This window comes from Emys orbicularis, chromosome 2 (assembly GCF_028017835.1).
Source record: "Emys orbicularis isolate rEmyOrb1 chromosome 2, rEmyOrb1.hap1, whole genome shotgun sequence".
In the NCBI taxonomy this organism is placed as follows: domain Eukaryota; kingdom Metazoa; phylum Chordata; order Testudines; family Emydidae; genus Emys; species Emys orbicularis.
This window is the reverse complement of record NC_088684.1, coordinates 39,431,299-39,446,636: the sequence shown is the minus strand read 5'-3', so window position 1 is coordinate 39,446,636 and position 15,338 is coordinate 39,431,299. Positions and strand designations below refer to the sequence as shown.

General features: G+C 43.0%; 1 protein-coding gene across 2 annotated transcripts in view; it reads left to right on the top strand.

Annotated features, from left to right (window-relative positions):
* VPS13B (vacuolar protein sorting 13 homolog B) overlaps window positions 1-15,338 on the top strand; it is a 947,892-nt gene that overhangs the window by 853,199 nt on the left and 79,355 nt on the right. For both annotated transcript variants that reach the window (XM_065397834.1, XM_065397833.1), the window contains exon 42: window positions 5,988-6,149. In XM_065397834.1, coding sequence (XP_065253906.1) covers window positions 5,988-6,149 — 162 coding nt within the window. The remainder of the gene's footprint in view (window positions 1-5,987; window positions 6,150-15,338) is intronic.

Here is a 15,338-nt window from a genome sequence, read left to right as displayed (position 1 = left end):
CATCAGAGTGTAAATGGCTGACTGACTACACAGTGCCTTGAAGGAATATTCTGAGTTGAAAAAATGGACTTGTATATTTGATTAAGTAGAGCCATATGTCGTATAGTATATTGCTGACAGGTACATTCTATGAATAGTTGGTTCTGATTTATACATGGCTTTGGCAATGTTAACATGATCCACAGGAGGATATACTTCTGTAATTGTTGCTGTAATTTTCTCGTTTCCTCTCATGTCAAGGGTACTTGCCACCATGTTCTGATGTGGTGGGTATCTAGCCCTGAGTATTCTAGATTAAAAACTTGCACTACTTTGAAATTAGGGGACATTTGACACAGAAGTGGGTTCAAAACTGCTTATTAAATAAATTGCTACCAAGCTGTTATGTATGTGGTTTTACCTCCACAAGGGGGAAAAATGAATTTCCCAGTTGTAAGTATTGTTTGATGTACGGTGTTCACATCGAATACAGAGTAAATGCTGCCAACAAGAAACATGTATTTAATAAGCAGGAAAAATAATTCTCCACATATTTTTTACTGGATTAATATATGGCATAAGTAATTTTATATTCCATGTGGATGGGACAGACAGATGAAGCATGAAGCAATTTGGCCTTGCACCTTTAGGTCAAGAGTTCAGGTTTAACAGAAGCCTTTGTCAGTGTCTTTGTTTCCTAGATGTGGATTGATTTAGTAATGATGAAAGTTTTAAAAGTAGATTAGGCCTAAAAAACACCAAGTACATATTTTGCTTTATACTTCTAGGTCACATGCTGAAAACCGGAGGGGATTAGCTCTTTTTTAAAAAACAATTTCCCTTATTGACTTTGTGTTTCACTGTCTAATCTTTTATAATATGAAATGCCTATTCAAATACAAGCTGTAACAATCTAATGCACAACTGAATGCAAAGCTAAAGTAAATAAGGTTTTAATTATAAAATTAATGTATAGGGAACATTAAGGGGTTATTATTTAATAATAGAGTATATGCTGAAACAGAAAATGCATGCTTCACTTGAATAATGATGCAATGTTTTTTACTGTATTTGAACATTTAAACCATTCCAAATTGTTTTAAATCATTAGTGTTTCACTGAATTCCATAGGCCAAGGATCAGTTGATAAAATAGTTCCCCAAGTACGTACTATGGGAGTATATTTTAGAAAAATGTAAACATCCCCTTTGGGGCCTAAATATTTTTCTGAACCCCTTAGAATTTATTAAACATCACTTTTTAAAGATGAGGAAACCAATTCATTTTTTACCCTTAAGGCCATGTGGTGCTTAACCTCTCTGTTACTAGCAGATTGATCCCAGTTCATTAAGAAAACTCAGTCTGATTTCCAAGATATCTTCCAGTCAGTCAGATATCTGTGATCACAGCAGCTTCCTTGTATCTCTGCTACAAGGATTGGAAGAAGGAATGGTATATGCATATAGCTGCTATTGAAATTTCAGTTGATAATGTCAAAATGCAGCAGGCATATCATACCTTAGGTTTTGACTGTAACAATCATCAAAGATTGCTGTTCTGTCTTAGAAAAACAGTTGGAAAGGATATGTGAAATTACTAAAGTCCTTTCAGCAGAACAGCCACACTAAGTAATATATGCAAAACTCTTCCACAACTGTACAGTAGCTTGCAAAACACTCAGAAGATAACCCCATGCACAGGGTTATCATGATTCATTCCCAAACCTAGCACTGCTTTGAAATAAGTTTGAGCTGGAAGATCTTTCTGGCTATGGTCATTCAAATGAGCACAGAGCCCTGAGACCAGGGAAAGCTTGAGGACCAGCAGTATATAGAGAAGGGGGTTTCCTCTCTGAATTGAGTTCACAAATTATTTGAAAACCCTGTGAACAAGAGAGACTTTCCAGGCCTCCCTGAAGGAAAAGAAAGACCTAGGAACAGACTAGAGAGGGCAGGGAGTTGTCCCCCAGGAATTGACCTTTGTCCATACCCAGTTCAGGGTGTTGATCTTTTGTCAAATCCTGTGATTGTTATTTTGATTCAAGAGAGCATTTTTCCCTAACCCAGTCTTAGGCATGTTTTTTGTTTGCAGCTCTTTTAGTGGCCAGTCAGTCCTCTGCTGACATGACTCCTGCACCGTGCCCCAATTTTTGTTTGTTTTCTTTCTTTGTGTCTGGGGATTAGATCCTCTCCTTTAACTATTATTTCTACCCTCCCCTTTGCCAGTCTACACTTCTTTCTCTCCTCCTTTTGCCTCTTTTCTCCCTTTCAGAACCCTCCCACCCCAGGCATTTCTAGTACTAGACATTAGCAGCAGCTTTGGGGCTAAATTCACCCACTGTGCCTCAGAGGGTGCTAACATCAAGGGAAAGCAGGCAGTGTTCTGCTGGAGAAAGATACCTTTCATCAATAATGTGAGATATGGAGGAACCCAGCAGCAGAGGCTCCATGAGCGATGTGCTGAATTAGCACATCCACAAGTCACTCTTGACATCCCCTTTGTTTTCCTTTGGGGCATCAGTGACCACCTCTAAGCCCCTCTCCCCCAGCAGGTGACTGGTATCTTGTGCCACTGCAACTCCCTTCAGGTAAACTTTCCTCTACTGGGGGCCCTGTGACCTGAGTTATGTGAATTAAATCCAGTATGACCTAGGGCTTAAAATACCACTTGTATCTAAGTCTTAGAAACGCTGCTGCTAAAGACAATAGATGCTGGTAGGACTTCGAGCATATAATGCTAGTAACTGCTATCAGTATTTGACATTAAATGTGGTTAGTGCTGTTAGTATAGTGCTGCATGCTGCCCTTGGAGGTAATGAGAGGAAGGATGATCTGATAGTTAGGGCACTAGCCTGGATTTGGAAGAGACAGGTTCAGTTCCCTGCTCCACACAGACTTCCTGTGTGACTTCAGGCCAGTCACTGAGTCTCAGTAATCTATGTATAAAATGGAATAATAGCGCTTCCCTATCTCACAGCAGTGTTGTGAGGATGAATACATTGAAAATTGGCGGGGGGGCTCAGATACCACATTGATGGAAGCCATATGTGGCCTTTAGATACATACATACAATGTTAGATCAGGGTCACACACCCAAGGTGTGCAATCCCATAGCCTGTAAAGCATCTATTCTGGCATCTTAAATGCGAACTTGTTACCCCAAGCGCCAATCATTAATTGTACATATGCACTGGCGCAAAATTAAAATTAAGCTTGGCCTATTGAATTATTTTTGCATGTCAGTAAATGCATGAAGTTACTCTTCATGGTAATTGAGCTTCATATTAATACTCCAAGAAGCTCAAACTCCTTGTGGTGCTATTGTTTCAGGCTTTCTGGCTGTAGAACCAAGAAGACAAATCCAGTGGCTGTTTCCTTGGGGGGAAAAAGTTGTATTGAATTCACTAAGGTCTGAGCTAGGTTTGACTATAATAACATACTGAGTTCCTTAGCTTTTAAATCCTGTCCTTAAAAAAGAACATTTCATAAAGCTGTTACAAGAAAATATATGTTTGTGGTAGATATATGGGTATGGCAGTTTGACAATGAGAAGTCATAGATCCATCACTAGAGAGTGCCAAAATAAACTGTGCTCTCTGAAGTGGCACTGTATATGTCAGCATCTAGTATACCCAGATCAGCTGCTGAATACAATTAATGCAGATGCTCTGTAATGAGTTTTACTCCTTACAAAAAGGGAGACTTTGACTACTGTTAGCTTAGTTGACTAACTTTTCATGGAAGATATGCAGCATAAGGAAGAGAAATTCATGACAAAGGGCCAGATTTTCAGAAATTAAGTGTCCAGTTACATACCTAATTGCTCTCACAAACCAGATAATTTAGTACACAAATGTACTTAATTAGTCATTTCCATGCTAAGTTACCTAAATTGTGCATGGAGTCACCATAGGTGCTAAATTTTACCTTTTGATTTGCACACAAAGCTCACACTGAATTCAATAATAGCCAGGCACTCACATCCAAAGGCACAATTTGGGATAATTTAAGTTAAATTTGGCATACATCTTGCACACCTAACTTTCTGAAAATCTGGCCCACAGTGTTTTTCTTACTATTGTGACAAGAGCAGGTACCAAACTGTTCATGGACCATTAGTGGTCTGTAGAGAGCTGTCTGGTCTTATGTTCCTGGCTCTCTTCCTTGCTTCCAGATGCTTTTTTCAGGTTTCCAGGCACATCATTGTCAGAGACCTTGGGAAGCTTGTGAAAGTAGCTGTGGTAGGAGCCAACCTCACTTTTTCTACTAGGGAACTCCGCTACATAAGACAGGGAGTAGAGGAAATAGAATTAGCTCTCAAAGACTGAAGCTACCTGTGAGCCTAGAGCTGCCTGCCAGTAGGAGAAAAATATCCTAGGAAGGAGAGATGGGAATGGAGCAACTGGACAATATGTTGAGGGGAGAAAGCAACCAAGCAACAGAGAGAGAAAAGAGAACAAGTGATAGAGAAGCATGTGCAGGGAAAGATGGGTGGAAAATAAGTGAAAACCAAAAGTAAATAATGTGATAATTTATATATGCTATATACATACAATTGCATAAATAGTATTCTAGTATTACTTCCTCATGTAAGCAATTGCTCCATTTGCCACAAGGATGTTATGTGATAGTAAGTGGAAAAGGAGAGAGTTGGCAGAATGGTGATGGGGGTGTGGGAGAGGAATCTGTGAGATGATTTCTCTGTGAAAATGTTTGAGAGCACTGTGTTACAGAAACCTGCCATTTAAGGGGTGAAAGGATTACTTAGTTAAGTGACACCTTGTTTCAGCTGAGCTAAACAATGCGCCCTGATCAGTCTCAGGCTCAAAGATCCCAGTTGTAGAAAGTTCGCCTGAAAAAAGACAGTGGCACCAGCCACTTGCAACCTCTACAAGGGACCAATTTGGCATAATTGTGAGAGCAACCCAGAAAGTGGGTGAGGATATAGGAGGGGGTGGCCCGGGTGGGAAGGCTATGGTACTCATCACATCCCCCAGGCAGTTTCCATTGGCAGAGTTGCTATGTGAGCCTTGAGTATACTTTTCAGCGGCACCATCCTGACAAAACCCTCCCTGGGGGAGGGCAGTAGTATTACTTCCAATTCTCCCTTGGCAGTGAATGCTTCTCCTGGTGCAGAGGATTGCAGTTTGTGCCTGCAGGCGTGAGTAAAGCCCTGTGGCTTGATAATTTATATTGACTGTCATGGAGTCCCATCATGCAAATAGAATAAGTGGTGGAAAGATGCCCAGAATGCTCTTTGCTCTGCTGTGATACCTCAGAACTGAAAAGGAGCCAGATACAAAGAGTGGAGGAGGGACTGCTACATTGAGCAGGGAGTATTTCTACCAAATTAAAATGATGTTATGAAAATGCATTAGACAGTTTAATATTTTGCATGTTAAGCCATTAAATTGCATGACGTATTTTCAAAAAAGCCTGTGGATTTGTGGAACTAGTCCCCAAGTTGCAGCCCTAGCGGTCCTGCTACTTTGAAGTGATGCAGCATCACAAGAGAAAGCCTTCTGGGAGGAAAGATTTGCTCCAGAATGTTCCACAGCAGCATTTCAAAGTAAAAGAAGAAGCTGGGGAGCAGGACATGTGCCCTGTTAGCCTTGCAGATCTTTTATCAAGCTTGGAGGAACAATAGCATTGCTTTATATTCAGCCTCTAGTGCATTGTCTGCACCATAGAACACATTATTTCCTACATATGTTAATTTTGCACTAGTCATTTTTAAAAGTTGGGAGATTTCATTTTCCTTCTAGCTTTGAATGTTTATGATTTACAGTAGAAGAGCAAAAATCAAAATACATTCTTGGGATACACATTTTAGACCCCAGCACTTGTTTGTGCTTATGCTGGCAATATAGAATACTTTATAACCAAAGCTAATGACAATAGATCTTACAGCATTTCTGTGTTGTAACAATCGCCACTGGGCAGACAGCTGCCAAACATCTTGCAATTAAGCTGATGCTTGTTGGCTTTCATATTCTTTTTTTTTTTCAGAACCAGTGCCCGGAGGCAGAGGAGTTGGTCTTTAGCCATTTTGTGATCTGTAATGACACACAGGAGACATTGCGGTTTGGCCAGGTGGATACTGACGAAAATGTTTTGCTGGCTAGTCTCCACAGTCACCAGTACAGCTGGCGCTCTCACAAGTCCCCACAGGTATGTCAGAAACAGCATTACAAATGCAGCAATTGTTAAAGTTGGCTGGAGTTTTTATTCACTGATTCTATGTTTTTATTCATGTGCTCAGCTATCTTTAGCTTTCCAATTCCATCAGGAGCCACATGCTGAAGCCACATCAGACATAAGAGATAAATAAAGGGATGAGGAAATCCAGAAGTGTTTATACGTGATTCAGATTTGGAACTGGACATGCACACACCCTTCCCAAAGAAAAATCATGTTCATAAAAATTCAAGCTTCTGAACCAAAGCAAAAAAATTAATTTGCCAGGTTCTTAAAATTGATTTTCTCAGTGCATAGTTTTTTGGGATCTGTTCTTCATGTGGTATTCACACAACTCTTACAGAGGAAGCCATATACCATTAAAAGCCTATTTCCACCCTGTTTGTCAATCTGTACTTATGGAGCCAAACATCTTGGCTCGGATTTTTAAAGAAACCAAAGAGAAATTCAGTGGAAACTGGGTGCCTAATTCCCTTGGGCACCTTGAAAATTCCAATCTTGATGTGTAAGATGGGGTAATGTTTAGGGGGGCAATTATAATGGATGTGGCTGAGATCTATAAATCAAATTCAGAGGTGATAAGATTTAGGTTGATTAGGAAACATGTAAGTGGCAAACTGACTGTAACTTGTGCTGAAGTGGCAGTCAGTGGGTGTGCAAAACAAGCATACCTTACATTGACATGGTAACTTGGGTGGACCAAACTCAGCCCTAGAATAAGTTGTTGCAGATGCCTCTCCAATCAGCAGAATGCGACCACTTATTTCAAGGCTGAATTAAGCTTCAAAGATGTTGGAGATTGTGTAGGCATACATTAAAGTGGGGGAGGGGGCTGTTGTGCCAATAAAGGGATATCTTGGGCCCAGCAAGGGATAAGATAAGATAATGGTAGGGCTTTTCTACCTGGTCTGTTAATGTGCAGCAAGCCGGGATATAAATCTAGTGCTCTAGCCTGCCATGCACTAAGTGGCCATGCGAACCCTGCACTACAAATTCTGTTTAGTTTTTCTAATTGGCCATTAAAATCAACCAGACAAAACACATTTTGATTATTTCAATTATGAACATTTCCTCCCATTTCTAGAATCTTTCAGATCATTGGCATGCCAATCTATGACATTATCAGGAACCTTGAAGACCCCTTATTGCAGTTCTTTTAACCTGAACAATCCAGTTTGTACTAGTCTTTCTGTCTTTAACTTGTGCTTATTTTTATAAACAATTTTATATAACGAGCAGAGCAGCACCTTTGTTACCTTCGACAACTTGCAATACAGGACTATGTACAAGAGGACCTACTTTGTCTCTCATCCTCCTATTAGCTGCTGTTGCTGCTATACAATTTCCTTCTTTCAACTCCTATAGCAGAGGCCAGAGGTTTGGTTTGGTTTATTTATGTTGAGGGGTGGATGGTAAATACCAAGAGAAAGGGGGGACATTGTGAAAAATTGTTTTCCTAGCTGGTGCCCATACGCAAATCCTTTTTGGGTTCACAGAATGATGTTTGGTAAGTAATGGTAACATTAAAGCCCCAATCCTTCATCGGTGAAGACAATGGGAGTTTTGCCATTGACTTCATTGAGAGCAGGAATAGGCACAGAGTGGGGAACTTTCTACTACAGAATGTGGCTGACCACAAAGCCAACACCTTCAAAATTCTGAAGGTCTACACAGTAATAATCAAAATCAGGGCTGTGTTACACTAGGATATGTACAAATACATAGGTTGGCCTGGTCCTTTTCCCAAAGAGTTTACAATCGAAGGGTCAAATTCTTCTACCCTCACACTGAGTAGTAGCTAGTTTTGTGGGTAATCCCATAGTTTTCAGTTAGTCTACTTGTGGAGTAAGGTACTACTCAACCTGAGTGCAGATGGCAGAACTGGATCCTAAGAAATTAGATTACTTCAGGATTTAATTAATGTACATTAAATTATTAACCAATAGACACCCAAAATCTGCGGTTTGAGAGGCAACATTTGGGAGAGAACGCCAGGCAAGGCTTAACATTTATCTTCTGTAGTTCTGCCAGCCACCTTGGGTGAGGCACTGCATTGTGCACCAGCTACATGTGAGGAAGAAACAGTGCAGAGCTGGCAGAAGGAAAGGGAATGGAAAGAAAAGGCAGGCCTTGAAGAGGAGGGAGAAGGAAGGGCAGGGCAGGGCAGGGCAAGACAGAGCTAGGGATCTCACTGAGGAGAGCAGGCCTAATGTAAGAACAGGACAGCAATCCCTAGTTCTTTGAGCTAGTGCACACCAGAATGAAAAGGTCAACAATACAAGGGTGGCACCAAATTTTAGAGCCTTTCAGCACTTCCTGGGCTGACACTAGATTGTTATGTTGAAGCTATCCCAACCCGCTGCAATAGTCTCTGGAATGTTATTGTTCTGTTAACATTTTCACTGCCCTTCCCATGACAGCAAGTTTAGGGATTGAAACTGGGAACTGAGGCAGCTTCATTGATGATGCATGGAAGCACAGGTTTTCCATACACTATTCAATTATAAGCTAATTTTCTTCAAAAAATATTCAGAACCTTTGCATCCAAATGTAAATTTAGTTAATGTGTTTAATTTTAGACAGGAATCATTGTAAATGCCATTTGCATTAGAAAGATGGTTCATTTTAATTAACTGTCAACAACATAATATTTGACATTTTAGGTCACGCAAACCATGTTTATTAAGAATATTGCAGATATCGTCATGTGTAAAATGTTTTATTTTTTAAATTGAGATATTAACTCAAGTCTGTTTGTAATGAAAACAGCAACTTGATTAAGGCTTCATGTTGTACCTGTAATGTTGTGGCACTTTTCTAATTGTTCCAGGCTGAACTGGATATTGAACAACCTATTATTTAAAGGTCAGAATAATGCCCAAGCCTGGACAAGCCCTGTGAGTGCCAGATTCATGGAATGCTATATGACTTCATAGTTATGAAACTATTTCATTTCTCATGATAATTCCTGACTTGCCAAGTTAGTGAATTTTAAGAACTCTGAGAGCAGATTGTAAGATAAATGTGAAATAATCCATACTTTTGGAGTCAGGGACTTCCCTCCAGGCATTAGTTCATACTTGACTTACTTGACTTACACTTGGGGATAAAATGAGTTAGGACAAGGTCTTAGATACCACATTCTCTTACTGGGAAAGAAAACCAACTTGCACAACTTTGGCTGGCTCATGTTTCTTGTTACACAGGCACTAAGCAGCAGCGGTTGCCATGAAATACTTTATTTAACCTCTGTAAAAATGTTTTTTTAATATGGCAAGGCAGTTCAGTTAAACGAAAATAAATAGTTTTAAAAGGATTGTATTTCTTTTACATTCATACCAATAAAATTCTCCATTTTTCTTTTGCTAATTAAAACTAGGAAGAAGTATTGTAATTGGCTAGTCAAAATATTGAACAAAAATAAACGAAATAAGTGTATACAACATGTTTAATATAGAGGCATATAGATAAAACATTGCAAGTGTTTTATTTTAGTTCTGAATTAATTTTACTGGATTAAGGATGCTACAGTGGATTATAGTTAAAAGTTATTTAACATTTTAATATAAAAAATGCATTGGTATGGCATTTCAGATTATCAGTTATTGGTGATTACCCTCAAAAGGTTTGGTCTTGATACGTAAGCAGGCTTATCTTAATGTATCTGAACATTCTGAGAAATCCTTCCTTCTCTCCATTTCTTCTCCTAATCCAACCCCTCTACATTTCAGTCAACCTAACCCTTCTCTTCCTCTGCCCTTCCGTTTACTCTCTGATTCCTACAAGCCTTTCTAACTTGGTTAATATTTCATTGGAAAGTCTTATGTCTGACACTGTTTCTGCTGGGCTCCAGCCAGTCATTTTCTTCAAATTTCATGAGTTCTTGACCTTTCTTGGGTCCAATTCATCCCCAAATGTATTGTCCCTCTCTGACTTTGGGGAAGTCCAGAACTCATAAAAACGGCCATACTGGGTCAGACCAGTCTAGCCCAGTATTCTGTCTTCTGGTAGTGGCCAGTGCCAAATGCTTCACAGAGAATGAACAGAACAGTGCAATTTCGAGTGGTCCATCCCCTCTCATTCATTCCCAGCTTCTGGCAGTTGACAGTTTATGGAACTTGGAGCACGGGGTTGTGTCTCTGACCATAATAGCTATTGATGGACCTATCCTCCATGAACTTAGCTAACTCCTTTTTGAATCCAGTTATACTTTTGACCTTCATGACATCCCATGGCAACAAGTTCCACAGGATGACTGTGTCTTGAGTGAAGAAGTACTTCCTTTTGTTTGTTTTAAACCTGCTGGCTATTAATTTCATTGGGTGACCCTGGTTCTTGTGTTATGTGAAGGGGTAAATAACACTTCCTTATTCACTTTCTCCACACCAGTCATGCTTTTATAGACCTCTATCATGTCCTTCCTAGTCGTCATCTTTTGTAAGCTGAACAGTCCCAGTCTTTTTAATTTCTCCTCATATGGAAGCTTTTCCATATACCTAATCATTGTTGTTGCCCTTCTCTGTACTTTTTCCAATTCTAATATATCTTTTTTTCGAGATGGGACGACCAGAACTGCACACCATATTCAAGGTGTGGGCATACCATGAATTTATATAGTGGCATTATGATATTTTCTGTCCTATTTTGTATCCCTTTCCTAATGGTTTCTAACTTTCTGTTAGCTTTTATGACTGCCGCTGCATGCTGAGTGTATGTTTTCAGGGAACTATCCACAATGACTCCAAAATTTCTTTCTTGAGTGGTATCAGCTAATTTAAACCCCATCATTTTGCATGTATAGTTGCGATTACTTTTTCTCATGTGCATTACTTTGCACTTATCAACACTGAATTTCATCTGCCATTTTGTCATTCTATATAAACCCCACACTGGAATGGAAGGGGTTAAAGGACTATACCGGGCCCAGCTAGCTCCACCCCTCCAACCTGGCAGAAAATGCTCCAGCTTGAGACAGGGTGGAAAAGAAAGCAACCCAGTGCAGAAGGGGGTGGCTGGGGAGGAGTGCAGATGTACCCTGAAGGCTCTTGCCAAAAGGGGCTGGAGAAGCCTCCCTGAAGGAACAGGACTGTGTGTGGAGTTCAGCTGGGGTGGCAGTTTGGTTTCCTTTTTCCTTTCTCCTTATCTGGGACCAGAAGCTGAGAGAAGGAAGCGACCAGGGAAGGTAGCTAGGGTTGCCAACTTTCTAGTTGCACATAACCGAACACCTTAGCCCCGCCCCTTCCCCAAGGCCCCGCCTCCCGCTCACTACATTCCCCCTCCCTCTGTGGCTCGCTCTCCCCCACCCTCACTCACTTTCACTAGGGTGGAGCAGGGGGTTGGGGTGCGGGAGGGGATGAGGGCTCTTACTGGGGGTGCAGGCTCTGGGGTGGGGCCATAAATTAGGGGTTCAGGGTGCGGGAGGGGGCTTCGGGCTGGGGCAGAGAGTTGGGGTGTGGGAGGGGAGGAGGGCTCCTGCTGAGGGTGCGGACTCTGGGGTGGAGCTGGGGAATGAGGGATTTGGGATGCAGGAGGGGGCTTCAGGCTGGGGGGTGGGGCTGAGGGATTTGGAGTGCGGGAGGGGTCTGTGGGTTGAGGCAGGGGGTTGGCGTGAGGGTGAGGGTTCTGGGCTGGGGGTGCTGGCTCTGGGGTGGGGCCAGGGATGAGAGGTTTGGGGTTCAGGAGGGGTCTGTGGGTTTGGGGGGTGCTCAGGGCTGGGGCAGAGGGTTGGGGCTCGAGGTTGGGGCGCAGACTTACCTCGGGCGGCTCCCGGTCAGCGGTGCAGCAGGGGGGCTAAGGCAGGCTGCCTGCCTGTCCTGGCACCCAGTGGCGTTGGAAAATTTTTAGTAGTGGGGGTGCTGAAAGCCAGCCCCCTTATCCCTGTCTGCCCCCCACCCCCCGAGGCTGGGAGCAGGGCTGTGTCTCCAGGAGGGGGGAACACCGACAGGGGTAAGGGGACCGAGGCCACAGCTAGGGGAGGGTATGGGACCAGGAGTGGAGCCCTGGGCAGGGGCCAGCAGCCAGGACCCCATGTGTGGGGCCAGGAGCAGGGCCCCGGGCATGGGCCAGCAGCCATGGTCCCAGGAGCAGAGGCCTCAGAGTGGAGGCCTGGGAGCGGGGATGGGGCCAGTGCAGAGCCTGGGGCCAGCGGCCGGGACCAGAACCCCACCTCCAGGTGAGGAGAGGGGTTGGGGGACAGAGGGCTGGGAGCAGGGCACAGGCACGGGAAGCACCCCCTGCACCCCTACTTCCCGCGCCTATGCTGGCAACGCTCTGCGCGTGCCCCGAGAACAGCAAACAACCAGCAGGTCCAGCTCCTAGGCGGGGGGAAGGGGAGGGGGCAGGAGGCTCCGCACGCTGGTCTCGCCCGCAGGCACCACCACCCTGCCAGCCAATGGGAGTGCGGGGCCAGTGCTCAGGGTGGGGGCAGCGCGTGGATCTCCGTGGCCCCTCCCCCACTCCCCACCTAGGAGCCGGACCTGCTTGCCTCTTCCAGGGCGCAGCACGGTGCCAGCCAGGACAGGTAGAGACTAGCCTGCCTTAGCGGCGCAGCACTGCTACCTGGACTTTTAATGGTCCGGTCGGCAGTGCTGACCAGAGCCGCCAGGGTCCCTTTTCAACCAGGTGTTCCAGTCGAAAACCGGACACCTGGTCACCCTTTAAAGGTAACTCAGAGGGCCCCTCCTGGAGGCTGAACACTGCTAACCTTCCTAGGGCCCTGAATCAGAGCCTTGTGGAGTGGGTGGGCCCAGGCTCCCCTACGACCGAGTGGATGCTAATCATTAGGCCCCTCGGCCAACTGAGAACCCCATTATAGTCACCCACTTTAGTGAGATCCCTTTGTAACTCTTCGCAGTCAGCTTTGGACTCAATTATCTTGAGAAATTTTGTATCAACTATAATTTTTGCCACCTTACTGTTCACCTCTTTTTCTAGATCATTTATGAATGAATATGTTGAACAGCACAGGTTCTAGCACAGATCTTTGGCAGACCCTGATATTTATGTCTCAACATTGTGAAAACTGACCATTTATTCCTACCTTTTATTTCCTGTCCAGTTGCTGATCCATGAGAGGACCTTCCCTCCTATCACATGACTGCTTAGTTCGCTTAAGAGCTTTTGGTGATGGACCTAGTCAAAGTCTTTCTGATAGTCCAAGTACACTGTATCGACTGTACCACACTTGTCCACATGCTTGTTGACCCCCTCAGAGAATTTAGTAAATTGATAGGGGGGAGGGATAGCTCAGTGGTTTGAGCATTGGCCTCCTAAACCCAAGGTTGTGAGTTCAATCCCTGAAGGGGCCATTTAGGGATCTGGGGCAAAAATTTGTCTGGGGATTGGTCTTGCAGCTTTGAGCAGGGGGTTGGACTAGATGACCTCCTGAGGTCCCTTCCAACCCTGATTTTCTATGAGGCATGATTTCCGTTTAGAAAAGCTGTGTATTATGAAGCTGTCAGAAATCCTAGCAAAGATTGCCAAACCTTGTTAGATCTGATGTGGATTTTAGTGAAAGTAAGAGGTCTGTTAGGGGTCAGTAAAAGGGATGGGCCGCTACATTTCTGCAGTGCTCTACATGCTACACTGGATCCACTTCAAGGTCCTTATCTTGATCTTCAAGCCCATTACTGGGATAGGCCCCAGTTATCTCAGAAGCCCCATTTGTCTCCAAGACAGCCGTGTTCCTTAGGAATACTGGAGCATATGGTATTTATCATAAGCACGGGTGATAGGTTCTTCTCAGCAGCTGGCTCATAGTTATGGAATTCTGTCTTGCAAGACAGTAGACTGACCAAGGAACTCACTGCTTTCACAAGTGTAAAACCCATGTGGTTACATTAGATTCCCTGAATTGCTTCCCTGAAAACTATTTGTTTGCAAGTATTCACCCAAAACTGTCTATAACATTATTTCTCAGTAGTGCACAAGTCAAGGGGACACTGACTGTTTGAGGGCAGCCAAAATTTAAAAAGCAAACTTCAGTGGGGGCCCATGATAAATTAATGTGAAGAAAGGGATTTTTTCCATATTTCTGGCATAATTTGAAGTTTGGGCCAGGTTGCCTATCCCTAGTATCGGTTCCTTATTATCAACTTAGCTTTAACCATTTATTTTTAATACTTAACACTCCTCTCACTAACTTTCCATATTATGAATCTACTGCTAAAGACAACGGATTGGATTTTAATGTTAATTACACTGGTTCAAATCTAATAAAACTCCATTGAATTCAGTAGAATTAGTTCAGTATTTTGTTAGTGTGACAGAGATCAGAACATGCCCCATATGTTCTTCACCTTTCGTAAGCCATAGTTCAGTTTAGCTAAGTATATCTCTATTTTTCTTTTCCTTCCTCATTTCAAAATGGAGCCGATCCCAAACACAGCGCACACAGTCCCTCTTGATGTCTGTCTGTAATGCTATAATGTTAAGCTTTAACAGTCCTGGGACTGACACATGCCTTCCCTGCCCATATTATTAATGGTGATTGTTATTTGAGAGAGATCAATAAGTTTATATGGTATTCGTTTTGGGGGGGGGAGGAGAGGGGAGAAAGACAGTCTCTATCATAAAGAGTTTACCATCTAAAGCCCTGATCCTACAAGCACTAGTTTACATAAGTAGTTACGCATGTGGGCAGTCCCATTCAGTTCATTAGGAATGCTCGTATGCATAAATGTTTGCACATTCAGACTAAGTTAGACAAACAAAGGAAATGATGACACCAGACATAGGACGGGGCAGAGAAGGATGAGGCAAGTTCTATAAAAATGAAAATGTTGATTAATATTGTGTTGCGTCTGAAGCTGTAATTACTGATGTATTGTTATTTAAATTTGAGAATAAGGTAGGGCATAGAGTAAGGAATAGGTAGCACAAGAGAAGAGGGCAGGGTGTAAAGCTAGCTAAAGAAAGTGGGTTTTGAGAAAGGCTTTGAAGTAGAGAAGGGGGATACTTGGTGTGCTGAAAGAGGAAGGTTTTTCCAGACATAAGGAGCAGCATGAAAAAGGGTATGAAGGTTTGAGTGATGGAAGAAGACAAGGAGGAGCAACAAGGCAAGAAGAGGGTGCAGAGAATAGGGTATGAGACTAGGAGTAGACAGAAATAGCCTGAGGTGTAGGTGTAATTTTGCAGCACCCTGAAAGTGAGAATGAAGAGTTT